Genomic DNA, 19,722 nt, shown 5'->3' on the forward strand with positions numbered 1-19,722 from the left:
CCTCAGAGAAAAGCCTCCGGGCTGTGCTGCCAACTCCCAAAGTGGAGCCCTCGGAACCTCCAGGGATCATTCAGATAGAGAGGAACAGTTTAAATGTGTCAATATTTAGCAATGTCACTTAGAACATGTATAAAATTGCATAATCTTAAAAAGCCTACATATACAATTTCAATCATCATATACAGACCACACATTTCTGCGGACAAATAAGAATTCAGTGTCAAATCAGCAGAGTAAGGGTTTATGCAGGTGTGTATAATAGCTCCATGGGCGTCTATTTGGCTGGATTGTGTGTGTGTGTGTGTGTGTGTGTGTGTGTGTGCATTGTACTTTGGGATGTCATGTGTCTGGACTGACCAAAAGTGCGCGCGCCGCCGGCCCCCTTGGCTAGGGCGCAGGGCTGTTTGTGACGCCGGAACCGTTGTTCAAAGAATAAAATGATAAACGTGGATACATAAATCATCCCTGAATGAAACCACCTCGCTGCAGCATGTGGGCCTATTATAAAAGGCCCGATGCAGCGGCTATAATACGGACAGATGATGTTCAGGCTAACTTGATCAAAAATAACCAAACATGACAAGGAACGGTTAATGATTAACGCAACGTTGTTTATTTTGAAGCTTGATTTGCCAGCATTGAGGAAAGCGCCGCAGGGAAGAAGGCAACAGGCTAGGCCTTGTGCAGTCACTCCATGACTCTAAGTTGTTGCTGCATGTTGTTTCTGGATGATTTCATCATTGTTTGGCCTTTCTTATTATAGCTCTGATTTCTCCTCGGATTTGATTATTTGTAAACTACAGACATAGTGCACGTAAAATTCTTTAATGGCCTACTTTAAATGCAAAGTACATATTGAACGAGTAGTCTTTGCAAATATAAGAGGCTGTTACCAGATTTTAAAGCCCATACATTTGCCTATTGTTTATTGGCTTTTTGGGGGGGCACGATTAACGTACTCATCTGTTATAAATAAGATACTATGATGCGCTGTATATCCCTGTGTTTAATGTCAAATGACTTTGTATTGATAGTCTATTCCCTTTCATATGTATTTAATTAAACACAATATGATATTAAATAATTTAAAAAAATGTGTTATCCGTTACTTGGATCAAAATTGACACATTGTATCCATCAAATGACTTTAAATAACAATACTATCAAAAACAATACAGGCCCACGTAGTTCCAATATATTATACATGATGCACCTCCCCCACAGTTAAAAGCAAAGTACACTTCAACATATTTGTGGCTACAACACACCTTCCAATCTTTGTTCTTTCAGAGTAAAATACTCCCCCATAACTGCTCCCTCTTTTTGCTTAAAGCAAAACAGTACTGTGTACAGATGAACTATGAATATCCACATATCATGGTTCACATTTAATAATGTTGGGTTTTGAAATCGTGTAGTTTGTGATATATTGTATATTTAAGCTTTTGTCTTATTTCTGTACCATTCAGAATGAGCTGATGTGTTATTTAAGCTTTCTTCTATGTCTATGTGTACTCCGTGGAAGTTTAGCTTTTGACATAGCATATCATTTGACATAAGGAAGCAAATGGGACCAAATATGCTCTTTCTAATTTACATAAACATTATGCATCTATATAGGCTGGAAACCAAACGTCTACATGCGTGTTTTACGCACTCAAGTGGTAGCTTCTGTCCAGTTGATTTATTTTCCTGAAACAGTCGATAACATACAGGCATAATCACACTCAACTGGGCCCAAACACATGCTGGATTCTGAAAATCTGGTAACAAATCCAGTGAAGGCTCCACCAAGACTAAGAGAGACTGGTCGTAAACACAAGCCCCCCTACACACACACACACACACACACACACACACACACACACACACACACACACGCACGCACACGGCCCCCTCTTTTCAGAGATCAAGATCATTTTCGCACGTATCTGCCAAAATCACTTCCCAAAGATCTGCAAATTAAAAAGAACACAGCAACATTCCTTTTATATTTCAACGTTGGGCTACAGCACCACCCAAGTGAAGCGGGCACAGACTAGTTAGTGAGAATAAACGGCGGAGAAAACAAAATGATAGTAAAAGTTAATGCCCTCCAATAGCTTTCATTGGGACAGGAATTCTCACCCCTCTTCCGCTCCTTTCACGCGCTCAGACGGTTCCTTTTAAAGCTTGAATAGCCCGACAGGCTGGATGGCTAGACAGCAACTTTCAACTTGACCTTGGCCTCCAGCCGCGTCTACCTCCTATGTAAAAACACCCACACTCTGCCGAGAAGGAGCTGTTTTCTATCTTTGCATATTGTAAACACGTCGGAAGTGTAGTGTTTGGAATATTCACCTAAAACAGGGATTTTCTTTGTTTTTACCCGAAATTGTCAGGAGCTTTTTGACAGGGCGGCCTGCTTAAAACTGTTTCTCCACATATATGCACTTATACATATAATACCTTGAGATATGTCCACTCGTAAACGTTCCTATATCTTCCCATCCTATATTGAATGAGCCGTTTTGTACACACGGAACGGTATAACTCACTAAATGGTGTATCTATCAGCTCTCGGTAAAAGTATGTTATGTTACTTGTATTATGTGAAACATTTGAACACAATACCATTAAACGTTATGTTTGTATAATTATGAATACCCTTTGATAAATGCCTTGTGTAATGATACCTAGCGACGAAGACAAAGGCTGGTCAGTGTGCGTGCGTAAAGGCCATAAGGCTTATCAGTCATGTGTCATTGCTGTTTTTTTTAATGTCCATCTTTTCAATACCTGCCTCTTATTTTAACTTCAGACATTAAAAGAAACATTGTAAGCCATTTATTATCCGATTTAAGTATTTTATAATCTCAAATATATCCTAATATGAATAAAAAAGCAAGCTACTCTTATGTGTATCTTACTTTGAAGAATAAAGGAAGAATATCCGTCTCATTTGATTCAGACACGACGAAAGCTAAATCCATTTAAAAGGTACGGTCACCTTACTTCGCCGCATTTTTCTCCATTTAATTATCTGTACTGGGTGATGTTTACCGTCCTCTTTGCATAGCCTGGTCACGTGACAGCATCTGGGCCAATGACGTTGCAACCTCTGTGCTCTTGTGCGCGTCACAGTGGCATTACTCTCTGGGAACCAGTATCTCCTTTTCTCAGTCTCTGAGCTTTTTAAAAAAGAGCCAGAAGCTTCAATGCTGGATGCCGTGCTATGACAACGTCACTACTCCTCCGTCCTCGCTGGGTCGACCCATCGGTGATGTTCCTCTACGACAACGGCGGTGGTGGTTCCGATGAAGTGACCAAGAACATGGAGGGTTTCGCCGGAGGCAACTTTGCTGCGAACCAGTGTAGGAATCTGATGGCGCACCCCGCGTCCCTGGCACCCAGCTCGGCTTATTCGTCCAGCGACGTGCCCACCTCCGGTATGGGCGAGCCAGTCAAGCAGTGCAGCCCTTGCTCTGCAGCTCAGAATTCCTCCAGCGCTTCCCTGCCGTATGGGTACTTCGGTAGCGGCTACTACCCGTGCAGAATGTCGCATCACAGCACTATAAAGTCGTGCGGAGCGCAGCCCCCCTCCGCGTATGGAGAGAAATACATGGACACGTCCGCCTCGGGCGACGACTTCACCTCTCGGGCAAAGGAATTCGCTTTTTATCCGACCTACTCTTCAGGTCCATATCAACCTGTCCCCAGTTACCTGGACGTTCCTGTCGTGCCAACTATGAGCGCGCCGTCAGAGGCCAGACACGAGTCCCTGATACCTATGGAGAGCTACCAACCGTGGACTCTCGCCGCCAACGGCTGGAACGGCCAGGTTTACTGCGCCAAGGAGCAGCCCCAGCCTGGACACATGTGGAAGTCTTCCTTACCAGGTAGGCTACATCCCTCAGGGTCCGGTCTTTACAGGACAGAGCTGTTTGTAATGTTAGTTTGTTACTACACAGTAAACAGGGTCGAGTGGTGTGTATGAAATGTCAGTTGCTGTGTCAACCTGCAGAACAAATAGAACAGATAATGGGGTTAAGACAAAATGACTAAAATATTGTGTGTGGAAAAACGTTAAGTTTACTAAGGAAGTAAAGAAATAATCTCAGCGCAGTGTTTCTCTTGAGCGTCCTACTCATACATTTGTTACATGTTTTAATATAATTATTAATCATGTGTCATTATCACGGAGTAGTCTTTTCGTAGTAGATCTTATTTTGTCCTTATTTTAGTAATAGAACACATAATTATACACAGCAAATCTTAAAATATTTGATTTCATTTGGAAGCAAGTGGAAATGACTCAGTTATGAACTGATTTTCAATGATTAAAAGGAAAATACTATTTTGAAAGTTAAAATGTGAACCACTTGTTGAGAAGCAGCCTATGACAGCTTCTTTTGTCTCTAATATATATTTTTTTGTCCTCAGACGCGGTGTCCCACGCCGGAGGGGAGTCTGGCTCTTATCGACGTGGAAGAAAGAAGCGCGTGCCATACACCAAGGTGCAACTGAAGGAACTCGAGCGCGAGTACGCCGCCAATAAATTTATCACGAAGGATAAAAGGAGGAGGATATCAGCCCAAACCAACCTGTCCGAGAGGCAGGTCACGATATGGTTTCAAAACAGACGCGTAAAGGAGAAGAAAGTTGTCAACAAATTGAAACCAATCAGCTAGTTTTATTTTTTCTATTTTTCTTATTTTTTTTTATTACGGACAAATATCTGTGGGAGATGAACTACAAGGCCTACACACACACACACACACACACACACACACACACACACACACACACACACACACACACACACACACACACACACACACACGCACACAAACACGCGCGCGCTCGCGCGTCTGGACTCATGGATTGGAACAACAAAACTCCTTCCTGACTGAATATGATTTATTTGTATGTTGCCAAGTGATTTCCCGGAGCTCCTGGAACTAAATTTCTGAGGCCTATGAACGCTGGACCCTCCATTTCATGCCACTTGTTGTTAAATATTGTTTGAGGAGTCAAGTTGGGAAAAAAAAGAGAAAATGTATAAATGCAGTATTTGTGACTTTTATTTTTTATTTTTTTGCCATGCTCACTCTCAACAGACCCCAATTCAGAAAGGTGCGCGCCACCGAGCTACGCCTTTATCTGCAACTTTAACGAGAGTGATAACAAATGCGAAGATTCATTCAGGAAGTTACGGTTTTACGGATTTGGACCATGGGAATGTTAAATATTAATCTCTCCTGGCTTCCTTTTTTTTTTTAAAACACATGCTTAGCTTGTATTGAAGTTTAGTCGTATCATATGAACTCGTGCTCTCATTCATATCCAGTCCATGGTGCAATTCTTATTATAATGCTTAGATAATCGTTCGGGATGTGTTTATATCGATCATAGCTTTTTTTTTTAAAATAATGTGTACGTATTCATGTGGTTGTATATAAAGTAAATTCCGGCATGATATCCAGGTTATTTGTGAGTCCAGTATGTCGGTGTTAAAGTCCGTCCCAATAAAATTTGGACTTGGTTGATTTTTATCCAGGGTATTATACTGAACATGGATCATTTTCATGGTATGATTCTGTGATAGCTCAGTTTACAGGTTTACATTCAACCACTTCATCTTTTCTATGGCTTTGCACGGTTTGTATCCGGCAATGCTTTATGGACACTTCTATTTTGAAAGTCCAGTATTTGCAATGTGTAGTATGGTTCTGTTTAGGAAAGGGGGGAATAAGTCACCAAGGGCTGGTCTGCGTTGAAATATGGACTGACACCGCCATCTAGCGGCGACATGGCGGTACACTCAAGAGGAATTACCAGTGGTCAAATAATCCCATAGAGAGTTAAAAAGCATAAAGAATAATAATAATAATAATGATGTAATGATTATAATAATAATAGTAATAATAATAATAATGATGATGATGATGATAAATAATATAAGTCAAGTTTCATTTGCTTCTATATTCATCTATCATTCTTTATTTTTGACCGAGAGAGCAGTCGCAATAAGCAGACCCAGGTGGAAAGTGCGTGGAAAACCTTTGTTTTAATAATGAACATATAAAACGCAAAACAAAAACACTGATCGTTATACACTTGTAGTGTGACTGCAAGGACGATAATCGCTTAAATATTTAAGCGTTTGCAAGGACACGTCGCCTTAGATAATCTTGAAGGGCATTGAGGTGAATTTATATTTCCTCTATAAATGTATTTCCTGTTGCTTTTTGTTTTATTCATAAAACCATGTTAAAGGTAAAATCCACACAGTTCTAGGTAATTCTTTTTTTGAATACGACTCACCCTTATAATAAATGACTCTCATATTATAGGCTACGTTGCCTTAAAAGGTAAGCTATTTTACGTTAACTTAATCTATATTCCGATTAAAGATTTTTTTCATTTTCCAGTTTGAATCTTACATGTTGACATTTAACGACATGTAGGCGTCCTTTCAAACGGCACAGGCGGCTGGGTGATTCTGTTCAACGACACATTACTAGGCTACTTTCATAAGCTTTCAGCAGCGTTGTTACTTTCTCTTTTTAAAGCTTTTTAAATATGAGTCTATGTATGTAACCCCCATGTATGTTTTAAACATAGGCCATGTACACACAGATAAAATCTAATTTCATAAAACAATAGATATTACATTTGTTTTACCATTTCTGTAGGCTGTCCGTGATTATTGGATTAATCTGGAATAACAAGCAAAGTATAATAAATCAAACAATACGCTTTCACTTTAATATATATATATATATATTTAATTTGTTTAATTTTCAGTATGACTCGTGGAAATATCTTGCATTTTTATTTTTTAGGATAATTTATAATGCATTGATTCCGATTTTCGCTTGCACTTTTGTGGCGTTGAAAAAAACCCTGAGTGCTCTTAGGCTACTGGAAACGTACGTACTCCGTCCCATCGTTGAATGTCGCTGATAACGTCATTTGACTATTTCTTTGCTCTAAAAGATTGTTCCTTTTTGAGTGACTGAGTGCAGTTAACGCAGCTGCGGCCAAAACACCACTTCCCACCACCATGCTCGTTTTGGCTGCATTAATGAGCATGATTCAGTCTTACTGGCAGTCAAATGTCACCGTGAAACCAAATCCCTCCTCATTGAGAGGTCCAGTTCTTAGCTGCTTTCCCACCTGCTTTATTTAATTTAATTAAAGTGAAACCGATTCGTTAAATGCACTATGCTCTATGCATTTGATCTTCTCTAATATCAAGCACGGTTATACTGTTGGTTACTCTCGTGCACAGGGCTTATAGAGCAAGCCTATTAATTAATTATTGAAAGTGTATAGGATTATGGATTACACTCATATGTATTTGAGTTACACATCTTTTATCTTAAATTCAATCACATGTATTGTTGCTTTGCGCTTAGAAGCTAAAGCTTTACTCATTGAAATATGTAAAAGACTGATTATCTGCGTTCTCTAAACTCAAATAGACATCAATATTATATTCATGTTTCTTTTCTATAAATCCTTACCCAGAGCCTCGGTGCTCAATAATAGACGTATTATAACTATTAGGCCTATTAACCTATTGTTAGTAGTATTAGTAGTAGTTGTAGTGATGACGCCATATTTGTTTTTTACAGTATTCAAATTTAAACGTTGCATGTTTTTCATTTGACCTTGATTAATATCGATAAATGTATCATTTTAAATAGGCGTTTATGTTTTCAATGATCATTTCAATGAATCATTCATACGATTGTTGCATGTATTAACCTCCATTACATGACACCTATTCCTAGTTTTCTTTCTTCAGTTTTGTAAAAACGGTAAATATCATTGAGTCAGCATGATTCATGCAGTCAGCTGTGTAAAATAAAATAGTTAGTGGTCTGATATCCGTGTTTATGATATGCACATGACCAGCTGGCTGATTGAAACACCGCAGACATGTGAGACGGTACGTCCGCGAGCACGGGACGCAGCGTCGCCCTGCTCCACGTCCTCTGACGTAGGCACGGCGGGGGCGCGCACGTGTTATACAATAGCCTCGCAGACGAGAGAAAAGTCTGACTGCTCAGTACATCCTGTAGCGAAAAAAAACAACACACACAAAGGAGCGGAAGAGCTGAAGCTTTAGAGCGGAAGTTTACGGCAGTGACGTGACCGATGAGGCAGCGCATTGGCTGCGAGGGAGCACAGCAGCGTTTTATTGGCTCGCTGCGAACCAAAACAATCCTACAAGTCCCGCCTCCGCTTTGATGCATAAGTGACTGTCGAAATCTCCCAGCACGATGCCCCGCCTGTCTCTCCTCCCCACATTAGCCATGTTTGATGGGACAGCCCATCGGCTGCGGCAGGAAACACAGGGCTGGATCACTGTGCAAAAATTGAGTTCTGCCGCCACACTAAGGCAAACATAGTGAATTACAGTTCATTTAAAAAACATAAAAAAAAAAAAAAAAGAGTTAAATTAACCCATTCCTTTCTTTAAAATCTATACACTGAGTTTCATCCATCATTTAGGTTACTCTAATCACAAATAAGTGCATGGAGCGGAATAAGAAGGAAATGAGTGCCGAGTGAGCTTTTAACAACACATTTAAAGCGTGATGTTATTATCTAATATGTTTCACTGTCAGTGAAAATATTTTTTAAAGAAATAGCGCGATTTTTCCTCAGATTAATTGGAAAGACTGTTTTGCATCCTCTCAAAGTCTGCCGTTATAGGCTCCTCTATGCAGATGTTGTAATATCGTATAAACTGAAAGCCTGTTGGGCTTTAAGATCAACGAATAGGTCAAATAGAGCACATATCTATTCAATGAGCAGCCCGGTATGTCTCGTCTGTCCGTCAGACGTGGTTGAACACAGATGGGGCCAACACCGGGCGTTGCTCTTTACATTGACCTTCACTGTCTCTGTGCGTAATGGTGGCTAGGCCCTGCAGCCTACAGTCACTCAACAATAGGCTATAGCTCTGGTCAAGCTTGAAAGCGCGAGTTTGGAAGATAATCTCGTAATACACCACAAAGACCAGAGCAGACATAAGTTTATCCAAGACCGTGACAGCGGTCAAATAGAAGCACTTGACCGAGATTATGTGAGAGCCTCAGTCGGCGCCTTTTTTCCTCCACAGACGGGGTTTTCATGTCCTGATCTCATGCGGTTTGAAATATAAATGCCAAATAATTTACTGTGTTCATTTATGGGGGGGTTTAGGTATATTTTAAAGAGATACACAGCGTGTATGTATGCGTCATGGATTACAGTGGAGGCGGATGATGTGCTTTGTGTGGATTCTGCCTACCTAAACACAGTTTAAGTCAACTCCCTTCACACAAAATGCATATTTCACGTGAATTACAGTCATAGAATAAGCGTGCTCTTGCAGGAGGTGTATTGGTGCAAGTTTATGCAGAAAAAACACATTTATTTGTTGATTATTTGATTCCCCATCGAAAAGTGTTTGTTAGAAAAGGCGAAATGAGAGGCTGTGGGAATCTTTGTCTTTGAAAATGAAAAACATCTGCAGATGCTTCCTATTCGTGAAGTATCCAGACAATATACTGTTTCATCCAAAAGAAATGGATCTGAAAGGCTAATGATAATAATTTCACATGTTTTTGGCTTTATTCCAAGTAAAATAGAGTTTTGATTGAGCAATCCATGATAATTTTAAAATGGTTAGCGGAAACGGTTATTGTTTAAGGATTTGTTGTACGTCCACCCTTACTAAAAAACTGGATCATTTAATATCTTTTAATAGAACTAATATCCAGTCGTTCATCATTATTTGAGTTTGTATATATATATATATATATATGTATATATTAAAAAATGTGAGCTTGAAGTGATTATGAAATAATATTCTGGTGTTCATAAGGTGCAAATAAAAGGGGATGTTTCTTTGGAGTTGGTCGTTCAGTCGAAAAAACACGTTTACCATGACTCCGAATATATTTGACCTAAATGTTCCATTTGACGCAGACTAAGCTATACGTGGCCAAGATGTTCACACTGAGGAAACAAATACCCTCTTCGGAGGATTAAACGCTCAATGTCATCCAAATTTTAAAACAGACAGCACGTGACGCATAAGCACATTCCAAATGTGATGTTGGCATCTGCGACTGTGAAATATTTAACATTGTGGGAGACCGAAACAGTCAAATGCAGAATTGATGCTGAATAGAAACATCCAGAGTATAGACTTTTGTGCTTCAAAAAAAAATCACCTAACATCGGTGGGGTATAAGTACATTTACTCAGCTACAGTACTTAAGAACAATTCTCATGTACTTTACTTGAATATTTCAATTTAATGCTACTCTATACTTCCACTCCACCTCATTTCAGAGTTAAATATTGTACTTTTACTTCTATGTTTAGTAACTAGTTTCTTTGCTAATTTTGACTGATACAAAATATTAACGAACTAATAGGTTATAATATATCCTTATAGGTGACCCAGCAGTATAACTAGTAATAAAAGGTGTCCCACCGTCACCAGTTACAATATTAAAATGAGGCACATGTGAATGCATCAATACAAATTATTCAATAAAAGAACAATTGTATAATATCATATAATTCAACATGTACCATCTGCGTGATGTTAATACTTCTGTTCTTTTTCTTTGTACGGTTTTGAATACTAGACTACAGGAGTATTAGCACACTGTAATATTGATACCTTTACTTAAGTAAGCGTTCTCAATATTATACATTAGGCTCAATCCTTTTCCAACTATTTTTCTTTACTCAAATGTATTTTTTGTAAGAATGCGCACATATTCGTGTTTGGAATTCAGCTGGAATTGAATTTCTAATGCTCTGATTGTGTTTTTCATTCAGCCATCAATCCCAAATGAACAAATAAGACTGTTTTTTCCGGGCGCAGCACCCTAGTTTCTACATTGTGGGTTCCATTTTCAAATTAAGTTGAAAGCCTATGACACAGTTACATTTCGTTCTGTCTTTCGTTTCACTTCTATCTTTTTCCCCCCCTCTTTTGTATAATTTAGTTTATTCCCTCACTGAAGTCCACTTTATGTCCTTTTGTCTGCAGGACGGCTCCTGCTGACGCCTGGTTTCCCAGGATACCCTTAACAGGCGAATCCAGCATTGTGAGTCTCCAGTGCTGAGCCAGAGGTGCTCCCTCCCGTTGACCGTGGAGTTGGTCAGTTTTCCTGCCTGGCCTCTGTGTGGTCCGCCTGGCCTCTCTGTCGTCGCCATCGGCTGCCGGCCCAGATTTCTGTCACCTGTGGATAAATCAACAGTTGTTCGCCGAATCAGGTTCAAATTTCCTTCTACGTGTGTGTATGTGTGTGTATATACATATCCTTGTTTGTTAATTTGTACGCAGGTAAGTGCAAGCTCTATTGTCTCATATTTCAGTCTGATGGTTTTATAATGCCCCCCCTCCCCTACTCCTGGTTCGTATCAATGCAGCCAGCAACAAGATAACAGCTGAGCCAAGACCATGCACCATTCAAGTTCAAAAACACTAAAAAAATCTTAAAATGTGTAAATTTGCAAAGGCAAAAACAAAAAACAAAAAAACCCACAAGCAAACACTTCAATTCAGATTTTTAGCGCATGATTTGTCTGAAAGTTAAACAATTATTTGGTCACTCAGCCTAGTAGTGTTTTGGTTTTGCGACCACTGCTCCGTGTACGCATTACAATCCTTCGTGTTTAATGAAGTTGTATTTTCGTGATCTTTTCATGAATCTGTGCATCAAAAGGTCACAGTTACCACCCGTCCTATAGTCCGACTGCCTGTTTATCTTTTCACACTCCTGCTCAGCACACTACACTTAACACGGTGTTCTCCTTTCGAGATGAAGAATATAGTCAATAGATGCTTTGAGGGGCAGGTGTGGTGGCCCATTTTCTACCATAAAATGACAACAAAAACCAGGCTGAACTAAAGCTCTGGGCTTTTTATTTCACTTGGAAACTTAAACTACAGGAGGTTTCTTTGCAGGACACTGAATACGTCTATTTAACTTCCTTTACAGCCCATAGGCCTACCTGACGTGGCGTTAAACTGTACTTTCTCTCAGATCCTCCCCACACTTGATTGTTTACTTGTTGTCTAACAAGGTTTTATGGCACACGGATTGTCGCATTCTCTTCCTGGCAAAAACCACTTTGCTTCTATCCTTCCAAGGTACGAGATGCACTTCATTTAGAGCGAAATATTTGATGTTAATATCAGTGAATTAATGTAATTGTTAGAATTTAGGGGTTTGATTTAATCCAGATTACGCGAACCAATTGTGTATGTGTTTATATGCGTGTGTGCCACGAAATCATAGTGAGGGAATTTGGATTCAAACTTTTTTAAGACTCACACCATGGTCCATAGATATAATTAAAATAAATACATGCATACATAAAATACGATATGTAAGGTAAAACGACAAGGATGTATCATTCAATAAGAAAAAAACATTCCTATCTCGCCAGTGTTTTTAACCTGATTAGCACTATGCCTCTATGCTGCTGTTCTGACTCATCCAAGCGACACCTAAACTAGTACAGCGGGCTTGGCTTAAAGGCAAAGAAAAGAACACACATTCTCTCTTTCACAGTCCCCCATTATCCAAAGTCAGTTTGTCTATGTTTATCCTTTATTCTTTAGGTTCATATTTTGTTCAAAATCTGATATCAATTGAACATTGTCTTTGCGTAAAAGCGCACAAGATCAACTTACCATGAACCTAAGGGGTTTTGATGAGAACAATTCTCCCTCTCTACTATTTAGAGCTAAAATTAAGTCTACATCAGACAGTACTTAGGGCCTACATATCTCATGATACACTATTAGTGCAAGGGTTAAGTTCATTAGACTTTTCCTCAGCTCACAGTTGCAGGCTCACATTATCGACCAATCTTGTAACCGGAGGCCTGCGTAAATACAAAAGCAATTAAATGAACTCCATCCGGGGCACGGAGAGCCCTTTGCTCTCTGTCTGTAAGGAGAGGGCCACCTCCCTCCCCCGAACTTGAATTCGACCGTACAGACTAAGATTTGGCTTTGAGTGCTTTTACGCAGCGCCAGACTGTAGTTTTGATGACCAAAAACCACACAAGTAGGATGGTCAGAGGATCAACCCAACGATTTCCTTTAATGCAAAACACATTTCACATAAAATTGGCTTTTAAAGTCTAACGCTTGTCTCTATTTTTAAAATGATTATCTTCATTTGTTTTGATAAATGGTTAGAAATGGGTTCATTTGCGAGTAGAAATCTTACCTTAGTTGAGCACTGACCACGTTTAAAAATCCTCAGCTGCCGACTTTGAGTCCGTGTAGGTGGCGGCTTCCTATCACGCTTGGCCTGTTTTGTGGTGTCTGTCTGGGGAGGGAAAAAAGCGCTGCAGAATACTATAGCAGCTATAAAAACGCAGGTCTGTGCAGAGCTGACTTTGGTTTTCCGGGCTATCCTGTGCTCAATTACAGCTTAAAAGCTTCAGCACAAGTCATAGAATTTGTCTGGATTGACTGAGAGGCGGAGCGTGTGGTCGCAAAAACACTCGAGTTGTTTGTGCCTCTGGAATTTATCCAAATAAAATGGCCTGCAAGCAGGACAGCGGGCAGCACAAACCTCATGTCGTTTTCCCCCTCTTTTCATACATTCATAGGGTGTTAGTTGTAACTTGCACCGTCTTAGTGTGTGTGACATTTTAAGGTTGTGTTTCACATGTGCAATCAAGAGACCCTTGAATTCCCATGTGCACATCGGGCTGTGGGGCCAGGCCAGCCGCGGCGGTCTTAATCCGAGCTCAGGTCTCTTATTCACAGCACATTAGAATCAGGTTGCAGCCTCTCCAAATCAGGCTCCACGGTGGCCTCAGAGCAGAGAGCAGTGTTGCATGTTTACCCAATTAAATAGAAGGAATTAGTTCATTTAGAAACATACTAGACATTTGGTGTCTTAATTTGATTTAGCTTCAGTGGAAAGTAAACCTTCAAACCATTGCAATTCCTATGGCAATTTATATATATTGTATATATATATATATATATATATATATATATATATAAGATATTTCAGAAATTTTCACATGGAATCCGCTAGGTATATCTTTCTTGGATATTTCGAGCCATGGAGTATAGATGCAGGCGTTAAAATCTGCACAACATGATCCGTTTAGAAACAATGTTCTGGTCCTTTTATTTTGTTGATGGGATCACACACGTGTGTGTATAACATCATGCGTAATGATAATAAACAGAAAAATGGTGATGTGATAGCAATGATTATTTATCAAAACGTTAAAGTAACTTGTTAATTTCTGGAATCTTTCTTCTTTCTGGAAAAAGCCCATTTGAATAAATATATGCACCAAAAGGTAAAGAAATAGCCGTGCGTAAAAGTGGAGTGGGCTTGAATGTTGCGCCTCTTCCAGCGGTTATTGGATCCGTTAAATGTTTATATGAGTCAAAACAGAGCAGTAAGAAAATGATAGTCCAAAAGTAGAATAAATAAAGTAATCTAAATAGGTTGTAATACTTGACTATTGAAGCAGACTTTTTTTAATGACTGTACGCGACGGACTATCAATTCTTGAGCATTTTCCTCGGTCACCCTCTCGTCTTTCATGACAAGTATATGTCGGCTAATTCTCACAATACTCACAAGTAAACAAATGTTGATTTTGTGATATATTATATTAATTATTCTAAATGTTACATTTTAAAATAGTGTACGGTTTGACCGACTAACAAAATGTCTTTGCCTGAGTTTCCCTTCAATTTGTAGTCAGTTCACTATACATTTTAAGACCGTATCCTGTATTTATTTAGTCAAAATGTCAATTTAGTCTTTGTTATACTGGTACTACTAACACAAGGCTGTAGCCAGTTGAAACATTAGCCGCTACTTTGAACATGACCCTGATAACCAAATGCCCACTGGGCCAAATGCTATGTTGTAAAACGACCAAATGATGATGACTAAGAGGTTTCTAAAAGCAGTCTTTAGAGATAAGCTGGTGCCTTCTTCCTCCAATTCGGCTCCCATGTTATCTATGCAGAGTAATGCTGCTTTAGTTAATATTCTTGTCAGGTATGTTTCGCGCATTGTGCGCATAATTTAAAAACAAGGAAAACTAGAAAAGCTTAAATTACACACAAATACCCTCACTAGGGCATATAGTGTGAAAACGTACAGAACATCGGGGGGGATTCATATTGGTATTTTGGCGGAAGCTTCAATTGAAATCCATCTTCTCTCTCTTCACTGCCAATATTCAATTATTATTTTCTCTTTTTCTTACTTCGTTGCATGTTGAGGAATTCATTTTCAAGCCGACATGGCGATAAACCACCAATGTCACGCATTAGGACACATAGCAGTCATGTCTACACTCCTACACACACTCGTTCTCTTTCACACACACACACACACACACACACACACACACACACACACACACACACACACACACACACACACACACACACACACACACACACACACACACACACACACACACACACACACACACACACACACACAGGCATGCACGCACATGTACACAGCCTGAGAATCTGTCAATTTCTGCCGCGTGGTCACGTGACCTCCTCCTCCGTGGAGTGGATGGAGATGGCTCTCCACGTCAGCCTACGTCTCTAAATTTCTGCTTAGCGAACCTGCTTCAAAGAGGCAAGAGGCACGACGCTTCAGAGCCATGTTCAGGGCGGCAATAGAGGAATCAAACCCTAACAAAGAGTTGTAGTAGAGGGTGAACTACGATGATGGATTTTGACGAAAGGGTCCCCGTCGGATCGAACATGTATTTACCCAGTTGCACTTATTACGTCTCGGCGGGGGCTGATTTCTCCGGTCTTCCCTCGTTTTTGTCCCAGTCCCCGTCAACCCGCCCCATGACATACTCTTACTCCTCTAACCTGCCGCAGGTTCAACCCGTCAGAGAGGTGACGTTCAGGGACTATGCAGCAATTGAAGCGTCCGGTAAATGGCCGCACCGGGGGAACTTGCCCCATGGCTACCCCACGGCGGAGGACATGGTGCACCGGGACTGTCTATCGGCTCAGACCGCCGTTGTAGGGGACATGTTCAGTAAAAACAACCCCGCAGCCGCCGCAGCGTACCACCACCACCATCACCACCACACGAGCGCCGGCTCCGCTGCCTCTAATTTCTACGGAAACGTGGGTAGAAATGGCGTGCTGCCACAAGTCTTCGACCAGTTTTACGAATCGGCGTACGGAAACGCATCGGAGAGCTCCTCCGCGAACGGCTTCTCTGGGGACAAAACGGCGAGCAAGCAGCCCAGCTCCACGCCGGAGGACGCACCGTCGTGCAGGGACAGCGAGACGAAGGAGCCACGGGATGAGACGAGCAGCCCGGAGTTATCTTCCGGCAACAATGAGGAGAAATCCAGCAGCAGTAGTACGTATTAAAGTCAGCGCCTTGGTTATGAGAGAAAGTTTGCAATCGTACGCGCTGCTGTTAAAATTTTTATATGCTGTTTTATAAGCATATAAGGTTTATAGAGGGCCTGTAGACCCCCCCACCCCCCAACAAAACTTTGTTATAAACTGCAGGATCACGTGTTTGGAATTGAAATTGGCCGTGAAAGATATGAGGCCGGTGATTTTTCTATAACACACCACGACGTTTCCACAAAAACCCTCCCAAGTTATGAATGCGAATTCTTATAAAGACCTGCGTTTGTTCCATGTTTTACAAATGTGCTTGTTTCACGGGTTCTTAGCGTTAAAAGAGCACTTGCATGTAATGAGGGCTGTGCCTAAGGTTTAGCACACATGAGCTCTTGTGTTTTGTGTTCCCATTTGTAGGCTACACTTCCTCCTTTATATGTTCTATATAACTAATATTTCATATCCACTGTCTAATGTAACTGTCTCATGTAACACGGTTTCCCCTGTCGCTATTAGTTGCTTATGTTTGAAAGTGAGCTTATTGATTTCAATAGCTAGAAAATGTCAAAGCCCAGGTGTATTATCTGGCGAGCCTGCGTGCATAGTGTGGTAATCTTTCCACTGTAATATAATATCACCATGTATGACACTTGAAATGTTGATATGGGAAATATACTATTAATGCTTTATGTAGAGGAAATCCGCTCGTGCGTAATCTGGGCTACATCCAGATCGTATAAATCTTTTTTCCAACATAGTCATGGCTTATTTGAAATGTTTAGATTTTTCACCGGTACACTTTCTTCTTTTTCTGTGCCTTCCAGATGGACAGAGGACCCGCAAGAAAAGGTGCCCCTATTCCAAATATCAGATCAGAGAACTTGAAAGAGAATTCTTTTTCAGTGTGTACATTAACAAGGAGAAACGTCTGCAACTCTCTCGGATGCTCAACCTCACGGACCGACAAGTGAAGATTTGGTTTCAGAACCGTCGCATGAAGGAGAAGAAACTTAACAGAGATAGATTACAGTATTACACGTCCAATCCTCTGCTTTAGGGGTCAACGCCGTGCCACCACAGCTTTCACGGTCCTGTGCTGTGTGGGTGACTGACTGCGTTTACAGACAGAGTGACTCTCCGGCTGTGTGACTCTCCCAGTGTACATTGTGTACCACAATGGCCGCGACAGCAGCAACAGCACTGCTCGAATGTTAGTTTCAAGTTCGAGGACAACAGTATCCTGTGATCTGAATTAACTACATACTGAGCGTTTGGCCAATCTGTTGACTTTGATTACGCTCTTCAGACTGAGGAAAATGTAGAAACGGATATTTTGTTGTTGTTGCCCCCGTGAAGACTGTGCTCGCGAGGGCCCATGTTAATATTATTGTGACTCACAGGCGCCTTGTTTATTCTCCTTTCACTCGGGCAGAAATAAGCAGTCATTAATTGACTGACCCAGTGTGTTTTGTAATCTAAATATTTGTTTATATTCTGTTTTTAAAATCAGAAAAAAAGTTGTGGATGTAGTGATGATGGCGACTATGTGACTTTAATAACTGAATCTATATTGGTGTGACCAAATAATGAGTCCCAACGGATAAGAATGTAATGTGTTTTCTGTTTTTGTGTGCTTATTTATTTTGTAGCCACTTGATTACTATCTCATTTAACGCCACGGCTAACCAAGTCCATTATTACAGGCAGGCTATTGAATATGGGCGGACATCAAAACGAGCTTTTCTCGTCTCTCCTGCGGTCTGCGGAATGAGGGCTATAAGTATTTATATTTTGCGTATCTTTCAACATCCAGATCCATGTTGTCCTTTTTGATTTTTGGAGACTGTCAATCAAGTATTGATAATGCAGGCCAAAACCAGAGAGATAAGCTTGTCCACTGGATCCGTGTGGAGTTGCACTGAGGTACACGCCCAACATATTCACACAGGTATATATGCAGCGGGCCTCTTCGGTGGGATATTGATACGCATAACAGAATATTTTTTTCATGACTCGTAATCCTTTGGTACTTGTAGCCTAAAGAAGTTAAAAACAAAAGCTACATTTTTAGGTGTGCTGTCAGGGCAAGGCTGGTCAGGGTCATCGCATTGAATCAATTGCTTGGTATGCCCGAACTATTGTGTATTATACTATATTTCCAAATAAAAAAATTCAATTGAAAAGATCATTGAAGAAAAACATCAGAGTGGTCATTGTTCTGACATCCCCCCCACCCCTCAGCATTTTTTTAAATCCCATTTGATGAATGAAAATATGCACTTAAAGACCGTTTTACGCACGCACAATGAACACATGAAACTCGCAATCAGGTGCCTTGGTATGAAGGAAACAATTAAAAGCCACTGAAGTGCAAAATATGTGAGGGCTCACGTGCAAATTATGAACTGCCCAAGCTTATAGAGAAACACACACAATGCAAACTAAACACGTTTTAAAATAAAAGTTCATGAATAAAATCTGTCAATTATTGCTGCATGCAATCAAATAACCTTAAATGTTTAATTATGGGTTTCCATATATCAAATATCAATATTGATATAAACTAAAAAGAAATTACCTCACTATTGTGCTCTCAATTTGCATTTGTGCTGTTGTTTTGCAATTCTTTTGAACCCTGTCTCTCAATATTTTGAACCGTATAACATATTTTACCACTCTTGCATTCAATCTTAAGGGAATCTTGGTTATTGAACCACAGTAGATAGCAAATAGATCCTTCTTTTATCTCTCCCCATAACATTTATTACGGCCAAACTTTCTGCATTTCACCACTTTGTTTTCTATTCGTTTCTCATCTCCCCCCTCTCTGTAGTTTGTGTGCGCAAGCTGTCATTTCTCTGATTGGCTTTGGAAACACTGTCCCAACAGCAGTCTCCTTTGGCGAGGGTCGCCATATTTGCTGTTGTTATCACTGTGTTTATGGGGGCTAGCCGCAGCGCATTGGCGTTCATATATGACAGTCAAAAGGGCCATAAACGTGGGGAGAGAGGCTGAAGTTTATGGTTGCCTCTCTCTGCCATAGTCCGGCCTTGCCTTGCGCATCCTTTACTGCGCGCTGGAATTCCGTCCCTAATTACGGGACATCCTCCCCGTTGCCGCAGCAACGCGGCCATAAAAGCTGTCTGAGAGTCTGGGGCATTTGTACAATTGGAGTGCAGTGCAATAAACCGTCTGAGACCCAAGGTTATTAACTGTGTTACCAAGGAGGCGAGAGCAACGACAGGGAAGAGGACGGACAGGAAAAAGCCTCTTGCTTGCATGCTGCATCGACTTCACTTGAGAGGCTTCTTGTGGTT

The 19,722-nt window shown here is 40.6% G+C and overlaps 2 protein-coding genes across 2 annotated transcripts; both read left to right on the forward strand.

The window, feature by feature from the left end:
• Positions 1-3,150: 3,150 nt before the first annotated feature.
• hoxa13a (homeobox A13a) lies at positions 3,151-5,953 on the forward strand. The gene is made up of 2 exons (XM_083925665.1): positions 3,151-3,878; positions 4,423-5,953. Exons 1-2 carry the CDS (start codon positions 3,215-3,217, stop codon positions 4,668-4,670), a joined length of 912 nt encoding a protein of 303 aa, XP_083781791.1. The 5' UTR covers positions 3,151-3,214; the 3' UTR covers positions 4,671-5,953.
• Positions 5,954-15,643: 9,690 nt separating this feature from the next.
• Positions 15,644-18,568, forward strand: hoxa11a (homeobox A11a). The gene is made up of 2 exons (XM_083925700.1): positions 15,644-16,412; positions 17,230-18,568. Exons 1-2 carry the CDS (start codon positions 15,752-15,754, stop codon positions 17,460-17,462), a joined length of 894 nt encoding a protein of 297 aa, XP_083781826.1. The 5' UTR covers positions 15,644-15,751; the 3' UTR covers positions 17,463-18,568.
• Positions 18,569-19,722: the final 1,154 nt, after the last annotated feature.

This window comes from Echiichthys vipera, assembly GCF_963691815.1.
Source record: "Echiichthys vipera genome assembly, chromosome: 13".
Classification (NCBI taxonomy): Eukaryota; Metazoa; Chordata; class Actinopteri; order Perciformes; family Trachinidae; genus Echiichthys; species Echiichthys vipera.

Bases quoted from the DNA above. Each gene is read 5' to 3' on its own strand.
- hoxa13a (XM_083925665.1), top strand. From the start codon at position 3,215: ATGACAACGTCACTACTCCTCCGTCCTCGCTGGGTCGACCCATCGGTG. The intron at 3,879-4,422 runs GTAGGCTACATC...TTTTGTCCTCAG, and splicing joins GTGGAAGTCTTCCTTACCAG to ACGCGGTGTCCCACGCCGGA.
- hoxa11a (XM_083925700.1), top strand. From the start codon at position 15,752: ATGATGGATTTTGACGAAAGGGTCCCCGTCGGATCGAACATGTATTTA. The intron at 16,413-17,229 runs GTACGTATTAAA...TGTGCCTTCCAG, and splicing joins GGAGAAATCCAGCAGCAGTA to ATGGACAGAGGACCCGCAAG.